The sequence below is a fragment of the Pistacia vera genome, unplaced genomic scaffold (genome assembly GCF_008641045.1).
Source record: "Pistacia vera cultivar Batoury unplaced genomic scaffold, PisVer_v2 Contig400, whole genome shotgun sequence".
In the NCBI taxonomy this organism is placed as follows: Eukaryota; Viridiplantae; Streptophyta; class Magnoliopsida; order Sapindales; family Anacardiaceae; genus Pistacia; species Pistacia vera.
The window spans coordinates 623,446-634,594 of NW_022196225.1; the positions used below are offsets into that span (position 1 = coordinate 623,446).

Sequence of the window (11,149 nt, forward strand, 5' to 3'; positions counted from 1 at the left end):
TGAGTAAATTTAAATTCAAAATAAAATAAAATTATTAAAAAAGATTACAAGGCAAGTATACAATGTTGTCATATCAATTTGTAGAGAATAGTTTGTTCATTATAATTAAAATCTTCCTAAACATTTGCTTGTATCAATGAGTGCTTGCTGTGGTGACTTATTCACGTTTCCTTTATTCCATACAACAACTTAATGGAACCTATTTGCATTAGAGTCAAAGGTGTAGGCAAAGTAGGACCAGCGTGGGCCAGTGACCTCCCTCAAGTTTTCAAGGAAATTTATAGGTTATATACACATTATATTATAGTATATGGATGGCGTTTTCTTTTTATTCTTTTTACGTTTCTCTTTGTTAGGTTTGCTTCTACAGTTGAAATATGCATAATAAAGAAAACAAATTAACATATCAAAATTGAGTGTGCAAATTTTTATTTTTATTTTTTAACTTTTTTCGCTTTGTTAACATTATGCTTATATATATATATATTTTTTTTTTGTCCCCACTTGAATTATTAGTTCTACCACTAACATTGCCTACAGGTATGCAAATAAATTAAATGTGTCCAAGAATTGAAAACACACAAAAAAAAAAAAAAAAAAAAAAAAAAAAAAAAAAAAAAAAAAAAAGGAAAATTCATTTAACTTTGAAAAGTTGTAACAAGTTGCCCAGAAACCATTTGTTACTGCAATGGCACCGAGCATTTTTCAATAACTCAAGCGTACATTACAAGAAACTTTTTACAATTGCAACTACAAAGATGACCCTGTCCACCATATTAATCAATAAATAAATCAACCTTTCACTTGAAAACACTATCAATTTTCTTTTTCAACATCTTCATCTTCGAAGACTAGCAAAATCAAGAACTAATGCCTTTCTCATCTGCTGAGGATTCGAACCAACGTTAAACCCACAGCCACAGAAGAAGAGACCTCACAGGACCTTTGTTAACGTTACGTTGGCGAACGAATCATTTCCAGATCGATTTTCCAAGAATTCCACGGGAGGAGGCAGAAATTCTGACCTTGTTCGCCTGTGGGAATTCGAACCCTCCAAGGACTCACCTCCGCCTAACAAATGGTAGCTTTGGTGGCTGGAACTGTCAGACAAGCTCCGGTAGCCCTTCTGAGGTCTCGGTTCTTCACACGTGAATGAGGTAAGGAATAAGCCCTCCATTGTACTTAATTAAACTTTTTGGCTCTTGTTTCTTCCTTCCTTTTCTTCTTTCGGAGAGTGATTCGCTTCAAGATTTATAACTTTGAATGTAATGTTTCGAATATGTTGTTGGTATAAAGTTAGGACAGCAACCTCTATTTATAGTAAACATGATTTCATTCTAGAAAATTGTGGTGATATATATCCAATATTTGTACTTTTGTGAGAGAGAGTTGGCAAATTTGGTTTTAAATATTGAAAGTATACATATCCATTGCAAGTCTATGAAACGCGGTGGCAGTCAGAAAAAAAAAAAAGTATGCCAAATTATGTATAACCCGCAAAAGCAAAAGCAAATTTTGACTTTCTAATTTTTCAACAAAACAATTTCAGGTTCTATCCAGAGTGGTTTATAATTTATTATACTCCCTGGTTTTTTATAAATTTAATATTAACTTTTTAAATAAATACGTTGATTTCATTCAATGTTTCTTCACCCACATTCCATTCTTTCTTTGCCCTCATCTCCTCTCTCCACTTTTTCCTATGCGCATCTCTTTCTCTCTCTTTATTATCTTTTTATCGCCCACATCTCCTTTCTCTACCTCTGTCTCGTCTTTCTCTCCCTTTTCTATGGCCACATGGCTACATCTCCCTCCTCTTCTCTCTCTTCTCTCTCATCATATTCAACAGTTTAGTGGGAAAAACAAAATTTTTCCACATTAATATAGAGGAAATCAATTTAAGAAGAGATAAAATTGATTCATTAAAAACTGTGCAGAGCAGAGCTTAAAATGAATTATATAGAAAGGAGGGAGTAATAAATAACTAACTACTTTGATCTAAGTTATCTTTCATTATATTATATATGCTAACTAATATTTGGAAGTAAATCATGTAACGTAAAATGATATGTTATATGAAACCACTGCCACCAAGTTGTATAGATGGTAAAAGGCCGAACGACTTACACAACCCAAGGTTTGCGTAACGACAAAGTGATACCCAAAAGGTTTGAAATGACAAAAATAGGTCTCCCCTTCAAAGTTTTATATTTTACTTTTTTATAAATTAAAAATTTCTAAAAACCCCTAGGTTTGCTAATTTAACTAAACACCCCAATATATAAATGAAAAAAAAACACCCCCCCCACCCGCAGTGTCAGATTCGCAACCACATTGGAATCTGACCGGAAAATTGCGTTACGACATAGACCATCGATCGTGTCGTAACCGTGATCTGGCCTTTCGGTCAGATCCATGCGGATCTGCGAAAAGGTCAATCTACGGCCAGATTGGCCGTCCGGTCGCAAAACTCTCGATGGCTAGATCGATGTGAAAGACACAGATATGACGGGTCTGTGTGTAACGCAATTTGCCGCCAGATTCCACGTGGTGCTAATCTGGCACTGCGGGTGGCGGGGTGTTTTTGTTATGTTACAAAATTTTTAATGTTGGGGTGTTTAGTTAAATTAGCAAACTAGGGGGTTTTTTAAATTTTTAAATTTTTAAAAATCTAAAATATCAAACTTTCAAGGGCATTCTAGTCTTTTCACGATTATCAAATGGAAATCACTAACAGACACATGATGGAAGGTATTATTTGTCATTTCAAAACCTTTTGGTACCACTTCGTTGTTACGGCAAACCTTGGGTTCTCCGATGGTAAAAGATAAAAGTTTCCACTAAAAAAAATATGAAATACGGTTTGATTTGATGGGTAGGATTTTGGCTCTAAGAAATTCAAATGATTATCTGTATGTCAAATTAAACAGGTATTGGATGATATTAAGGAAGATTGATTGAGTTGATATTTATCATATGTGTTTTGACCTGTCGCCACAGAAAGTTGGCAAATTTGGTATTGACGTTGAAAGTCATACAAAAGAAAATGTCAACAAAAATTCTAGAGGTTGAATACTTGAACGTATAGCATGGTTATTTCCCATTATTGTATTTTTATCTAATACTTCGCACTTGCAAAGCTCAAACTAAACCTAGAAATTTATAGAGAGAAAAAACAAGAAAAGTCAGAATATGAATTTCATTGATTGAATTAGTTTTACAACCACTTAGAGACTTTACAAAAAACAACGTGTAAAGAGAGTGAAGAGCAAGAACTAAAACGATGTCCCAAAAGCCATCGTTTTTGGACACAAAGGCTACAAGACTTGAAACGCCACCGTTTCACCTATTTACAAAACAGTAAAACAATTTGTGAACTTAACACTCTGGTTCTATGATAAAACATCTTTGGTCAACATTCCCCCTTAAACTCAACTCTCTTTACTTCTTTTGCCAGTTTTTAACAAATCTTTGATCAACTGCTCCCTGTAAACTCAACTTCCTTTATCCCTTTTGCACTCTTTGAATATCATTTGCATTAGCTCAAAATACCATAGTTCAAAATTCAGACAGTCTGCAATTCTACAACTTTGCATTAGCTCAAAATAGCATCACATTCAACATTCGCAAATCTGCAACTTGCACAATAACAATCAACTTCATTCTGCACAACTAAAGCAACTCTGCAACTCTGTAGTAGCTCAACTTGTACAATTAACAACTCAACTTCTGTACAACTAAAATTCAGCAACTCTGCAGTAGCTCAACTTTGCAACTTTGCACAATTAACAACTCAACTTTTTACAACTAAAATTCAGCAACTCTGCAGTAGCTCAAATTTGCACAATTAACAACTCAATTCTGCACAACTTTAAATCAGTTCAACTCTGCACAATACTAAATCCATAACCAATCTTCTGTACTTCATTTAAAAATTTGTACACCATCTATGAAATCAGTTTTGCACAACAGCATCACTTCTGTATAGCATTATCAAACCTGTACAACATTATCAAAACTGCAACTTCAGTGCATAAAATCAAGTCTCCTACAAGAAATTTAAAATTTAGGGACAAAAATTTTCGTCACAAAAAGTTACAAATTCGTCCTAAAAAGTAATGCAGAACGACAGACCAAATCGTCCCCAAAGCGGTGTACCAAAGGGTAATGCCCACAATAAACAAATCGTCCAAAGCCACGCCATTGGAGACGAAATACGGTTTCGTCACTAAAGATTATTTGTTTGTGACGAAATTTTGTCACAAAATAATAATATATCCCAAATGACAATGTGTCTGAAAAAGAAAAAGCACAATTGGTGACAAAAATTGGTTTCATCCCTGATTGGGTCATGATTGGGGACAAATATTTTCGGCATTGTCTTGATTGGGGATGAAAATTGGTGTGGTGAATTAGGGAGGAAAAATCTTCCCTGATTGGGATGATAATATGATGATTAACCGTAACCCCAATTTATGAATCAACCTACTAATTTTCTTCATGATAATACCCAGATTCATTTTCACTTCAACAAAACAAACAAAACAACAAAAGCTGAGTTTCCCAAATCAAAGTGCACTTCTTTATTAATAACAAAGAGTCACATACAATTCCTACTTACCCACTAACACAAAATCTTCTAAGTTTCAAGATTCCAATTCCAAAAGAGTGAAACAAGAAACAAAATTGCAAACATCTTTGTTCTTTCCTATAATCTGGAATCTTCAATGGTTGTCACAGTTTCTTGCTTGCTTCCATCCTACTACTTTGAGCTAAAGTTTATCCCCCTAACACAACTCTTTGTCTTCAACAACATTCTATTTACAATTCAGATTTTCTTGATTAGCTTCAAGAATGATCTACCTATTCCTCATCAGGTTGTTGTTGTCATTGCGACGTTAGTTGCTCTACTAATCTATCCAATGCTTCCTTCATCCACCCATATTGACTTTGACAAGCTTTTCTGGCTTCTGCCACACTCATCTGCACAAAAAATGTGACATAATTATCAAAAAAACTGTTCTTTATAAGATGCTTTTGATTTCGAATGTATACATTTCCTAAGTTAGGAAATAAACAACAAAACTACAGTTTGCAAACTTTTGCAAAACTACAGTTTGCAAAACTGCAGTGGACTGTAGACTGCAGAGTGCAGTTTTGCAAAACATATTAGTTTCCCAGTAATACTCTGAAAGCTTTTTAATAGAAGTTCAATAATTATGATAGCAGATGGAAACGAGGAAAGAGAGAATTCCTTTCAGCTATTAGTAGCCTGTTCATAGCATCGCATGCCTTTTACTTTCTTTTCTTCCATCATTACCCTCTTTCTCATTTTCCAACCCCAAACACTTATCTCTCCCTTCTCAAAATGACACAACTGCAGATGCTTCATAAAGTACACCCAGATGAATATTATTGAAGATGTTCACCTCTTTGCCAAGGAAGCAAATATTGGAGAAGCTACAAGCAGTCCAACCATAAAAGTAGATGATAGCAAACCATCTTGGAAGTTATTCAAGTTAAAATCACCCCTGCAAGACCATCATACCGTAAGACAATAAAAAAATAAAGTAACCAGCAGCCAAAAGATTAAAGGTCAAAAAGACAATCCAGTCAAAAAATTATTAAAAGCAAAGCAGTATATGCTACTTCATTTAGTTTTCCTCACAATTTCTCCTCGGGAAAATAATTTGGATTTTGTAGTGCATCATATGAAGAAGCTAACATCACAAGCAAAACAAAAAGAAATTTACATCAATGCTTAATATTTTGTTTGAACTAATATAAACATTGCAGGGAAATCATTTCAAGACAAACCTGTAAGGACAAATGTGTAGCCCATGCTATTTCTTGCTTCAAAGTAATTTCAGAACCCATCCAGTCTCATCTTCTGAATCCAAGTGAATCCACGAACTAATTTTTCCTGAATAGATTCGAGAATATACTGGGGGAGTTCCACAAGATTGTAATGCAAAAAGAACCTCTTTTATCACTTTTTACCAAACCAAAATTTTTACAGAACATCCGCACCAGAGAAGAACTTTAGCATGAATCATACTATGACTTTGAATTTGTACAGGCCCAAACAAGTCTCTCAACCTGATTTTTTAAAAAGCAAACTCCTAAGCAAAAGACTTTGCTAAAGACAAAATCTTTCAAACAAGACTACAAAATCAAATGAATATATCAATTTCTTCTCCCAACCTCCTAATTATCTTTTAAAATCCGAACTCTTTATGGAAAATGTATGCTAAAAATCAAAAACTTTTTGAAGCAAATTAAAAATGTCATCTGCTTGAGAGAATAATTATTCGCATAAAATAATTCTCCTGATAGAAACTATCACATGCTCCAGCATCAAGATAAACAAGAAACTGAAACACATATAAAATGAAATTATTAGCAACAGTAAATTCAAAATTTTATACCCACAGCATGAACTATCTCTCATACAATCCAGAAAAAATAATTCGCCCAAGTAGAATCTATTACAGGCCCAAAAAGGTTAGCATACATGACATATAATTCAAACAAGACTATAAAATCAAATGAATATATCTAAGTCTTCTCCCAACATCCTAATTTTTTCTTATAATCGGAACTCCTTATGCAAGGAGTATGCTAAAAAAAAATTCAAAGCAAATTAAATATATAAAAAGAAATGATTACTAACTGTGAATGGAAAAGTTCATACCCACAACATGACTACTCCATTGGGAGGGGCTCAAAACCAAGTCAGAAGCAGCAAATGGCAGAACATTTGATCCACCACTAGCGTCTCTTTCTACCAAGCTTGGCCTATAAGCGGGGTCCATCTGTAAGATTTGAAACAGGTGGTGGTTAAAGAGAATGATCAAAACCAAAACCAAAGAATCGAAAAGAAAAACACTAACCAGAGTAGCAACGACAAAATCGAAGCCACGAGAGATTGTAGGACAAAAGATGCGGCATGTCATCGTCGAAGTCAGTCTCCACTCCACAATATCTGGATTCGTTTTTGTCCCATCCTCCTCTCTCACCCAACGGCAATGTTTTGCTTGCAGAGAAGACGAAGACGAAGTCGAAGAAGAAGAATAAAGATGAAAAGAAGGCTTTTGGGTTTATTGATCTTCTTCTGCAAACAATACAAACAAGAGGCCTCAAGGGTTTTGGTTGAGTTAAACGGAGGGTTAATTTTCTGACTTCCCCTGAAAATAGGTTGGGTTTACTTACATTTGTAAACTTCAAAAGACGGACTGGAATCGGACAAGAAGATGGTGGAGAATAATGGACTATGGAAGAAGAAGATTGAATGCATGAACGAAGCCGAGAAGGAGAATGGACAGTGCGTGGAGAAGAGAAGATGCGCTCAATATCCGAGGGGAAACTGGGGAATTAGGTTGGGTTTATATAGGAATGGGTTTTTAGTAATTAACTTAAACAATTTGGTCATTTCCTTAGTTCATTATTTTTTAAAACTAATTTTTATATTTTATAAACCATATTTAGCAACATATATTTTAGGGTGCGTTTAGTTTATTATTTTGGATAAGATTTTAGAAATAGTATTGGATACTTGGATATAGGAGTATTACGAGATAAAATTTAAAAATTTATGAAAAAGCCCACAAGGTTTGCTAATTTAATAAACACCCCAATATATTAAAATATTGTAAAATGATAAAAACACCCCTACCACCCGCAGTGCCAGATTCCGGCCACCACTATCGGAATCTGGGCGGAAAATTGGATAATCACTCATATCGGTTGGATCTGGTGGGTATTCGATCGATATGGCTTTTTCCGGCCATATCCACCACGGATCTGGCCAGAAAAGGCCATATCTAAGGCCGGATGTGGCCTTCGAAGGCCGGAAAAGGCCATCTTTGGCCGTCAGCGATAGCCAAAGATATGGCCGTCGTTGTCTATCAACGATGACCATTTCTTTGGCCGTTAGATCTGGCCATTACTGGCCACTTCTGGTGATCGTGTGACTGTTGTGATAGATTCCGGCTATCACCGGCGGTGGTTGCCAGAATCTGGCAAGTATTGGTGAGTGGGGGTGTTTTTGTTAGTTTTTAAACTTTTTTTCTAGGGGGTATTTAATGAAATTAAGAAACTTATGGGGTCTAAAAGTAATTAAAAAATAGACTAATATTTTGGGAATAACGTGCCAAACAACATTTGAAGAATATGATTGGGAATATGGATAAAAACAATAAGCCAAACGCACCCTTAGTTATCAAACGAGTTAATTTAGAACTAATTTTTTAGTTGTCAGAATAATCATTTTAGTTGTCTATGATTTTTCTCTGGCGGGAACACAAAAATTGGGTGGGAACATGAAAATTTCAATTAATTTTGGCAAGTGAATCTTCTAATTAAGCTTGAAAACTCAAAATAACTTCAGTAATGCACACCATGGCTTTAAACCCGGCCTGGCCTAGTCGGTTGAACCAGTTTGAAACTGGTGGCTACACCGGGTTAGTTCATGTAAAAAATCAGAAATAGCATTTGACTCGCTTCCACCCGCAGTTGAACCGGTTTTTTTTTTTTTTCAATAAACCACCAGTTCAACCGGTATAACCCGGGTTGCTATAGTAAAATATTAAAAAATAATAAAATTAAAAGTAACCATTTTTAGCCTTTTTCTTCTCCCTTCCCCATTTTTATTCAACAAAACCAACACAACAGAAAAGAAGAAAAAAACCCATTAAAAATTAAAATCTGCATTTTGAAATATTTTTTTTTTTTTTTTTTTTTTGTTGATGTCATGGCCTAACCCATCGGTCAGATCGTTTGACCTATAAAACCCGTGACCCAATAGGTTGGCCGGGTTCCCCTCCCCCCCGGGTCGGGTTTTAAAATCTTGACGCACACATTCAAAATTAAAACAACAAACTCAAAATCTTTGCTTAACCGAAGATAACACACACTTCACAAATTGTATGAAAATCATTCAAGAAAGAAAACTCATAATCAAACTAAACTAAAGAGAACGCGTAGTCCACAAATTGTATGAAAATCATTCAGATAAAGAAAACCAATAATCATACTAAATCGAAGAGAGTGCACTTGAAAATTTTGTAACTTTAAATGAAATACAAACAAGAAAATCTGTACTTACCAGAGATTAGGGAGTAATGGTTTTGAAGTTTGTGAACCGTGACTGGATCATAATTTTGCTAAATTACTCTAATAATAAAATTGGACATAGGCTACAATCTCAGTAAATTTAATTACATAAAAAAATTACCAATATGCCCATTCATCTAAAAGACGAATATACCATTTCCAAAGTTTACCATCCTTAAAACGTTTTCTAAGTGTGTGACCCGTAGACTCCTTATCATATCGACAGTGAGTAGTATTGCGATTGACACCAATTAATCGTCTCACTACACACACACACACACACAAAGATTGACCCCTAGCAAGGCATTATGGCCACCCGATAGATTCGAATTCAGCGAAATAGCTACCTATCAACGATATGGTTACTGTGCAATCAAATCCTTTCATCATTTGTTATCTCATCAAGGCCGGGATACATAAATAGTGTTAATCTCAGTTATCCTCGATATCTTTGTATTCAGTTACTAGACCAATGACCGAAATAATAAATTAGATTGAGCAACAACTCAATCCCACTGTGGCCATAACTTTAGTGTCATTGCCATTCACTGAATTGCGCTGTGAAATAACTTTTTTCGTACCTAGGAGTGATGAATCTTTTGTTAATCCACCATAGTCTTGATACACTCCTCGATGTAGTTAATCACTACCATATTGATAGCTCTAAACAGAACTATGTTGGGCTAGTGATCTCAAGTCTAAGGATCACATGCACCACCATTCGTTAAAGGATTTATTATATAGACACTAGGGTTATCATCCATATTGAATCCTTTGGTGGGTCTGTCCAATAAACTTGCCTACAACAAGCACCCATGTATTGCAAGAGGTTGTCGGCAAACAACCTTGACAAGTGAGATCAGTCATTGCCTTTCGACAGGGTCGTTCAACACTATGATAGTCTTATCGTATTATTTGTGTCCTTGGTCAGAATAATACTGGGGCTATGGACATTTCTAGAGTGGTCGCCATATGTGATCATAAGGTTCTCATTATCAAGATTTGAAACACTTGATTCCCTCGTCATGGTTCTACCATCCTAAAGACATATATCAATACATACAATTATGATTTACATGATATAAAATAAAATGTCTTTTATTGAATATTATTATAAATGGTCAATTCTATAATAATTGATTGGCTCTAGGGCACCTACTCTAACAGGTGTGCAAATTGAGTGCTAAGCATTTTTTGATGAAATTACAATTTTGTCCCCTAAAATGACAATTCTAGGAGGAAACTGAATTCATCCCTAAATTAAATATTTGTTGTAGTTCCAAATTTCGTCCCTAAAAATGTATTTTTCACAATCTAGGACAAAATCATATTTTATCCCTAATAAGTTTTCCAGATTTTGTACCTTAGAGACAAAAAAAAAATTTGTCCCAGAAGAAAAAGGTTTTTACCTACAAAATTTTTCATCCAAAAATAATAAATTTTGTCCCTAAAAATTTGTTTTTGCAACAAGGAAAAAATCATATTTCATCTCTAATAAGTTTTCCAAATTTTGTACAATTAGAGACAAAAAATTTCGTCCCAGAAAAAGAAGGTTTTTAGCTACAAAATTTTTCATCCAAAAATAATAAATTTCATCCCAAAATGATTTCCCTCCGCATTCTTTCATCCTTCCCTCCAAATGGCATTGCTGGTGTGGGGTGGAAATTGAGTGCTAAGCATTTTGTGACGAAATTACAATTTCGTCCCCTAAAATGACCATTCTGAGATGAAATTGAATTCGTCCCTATATATTTTGTCCCTAAATTAAAAATTTGTTGTAGTTTCTGCTTCTGCATTATCAAACCAACCTACAACTCGAGTGCATAAAATCAATTCTGCTTTTGCATTATCAAGCCTGTACAACATTATCAAACCTGCAATTCAGTGCATAAAATCAATTATGCTTTTGGACTATATCAGTTGAGAAAGACTGATCCTTAGCCTAATTGATAGCTGCATGAACTCTAACCATAGTTAACTTCTGTTTTAACTATTAAATTGGGAGATTGACAGGGCCTTAGTAAGAATGTCAACA

The 11,149-nt window shown here is 34.7% G+C and overlaps 1 protein-coding gene across 9 annotated transcripts; it reads right to left on the bottom strand.

Annotated features, from left to right (window-relative positions):
- Window positions 1-4,865: 4,865 nt before the first annotated feature.
- LOC116141880 (protein arginine N-methyltransferase 1.5-like) lies at window positions 4,866-7,336 on the bottom strand. Of its 9 annotated transcripts, XR_004129895.1 has the most exons (4): window positions 6,894-7,336; window positions 6,695-6,815; window positions 5,818-5,923; window positions 5,558-5,720 (listed from the first exon to the last, which is right to left on the bottom strand). XR_004129895.1 is itself a non-coding variant. In XM_031427353.1 (3 exons), the coding sequence occupies exons 1-3, from the start codon at window positions 6,954-6,956 to the stop codon at window positions 4,916-4,918; spliced, it is 252 nt and encodes an 83-aa protein (XP_031283213.1). In that variant the 5' UTR covers window positions 6,957-7,336; the 3' UTR covers window positions 4,872-4,915. The 9 variants fall into 9 exon arrangements, 3 of the variants coding, with proteins under 3 accessions (XP_031283213.1, XP_031283212.1, XP_031283211.1); XR_004129890.1 differs by lacking the exon at window positions 5,558-5,720 and adding an exon at window positions 4,866-4,983 and having other exon boundaries at window positions 5,818-6,815; XM_031427353.1 differs by lacking the exons at window positions 5,558-5,720; window positions 5,818-5,923 and adding an exon at window positions 4,872-4,983.
- Window positions 7,337-11,149: the final 3,813 nt, after the last annotated feature.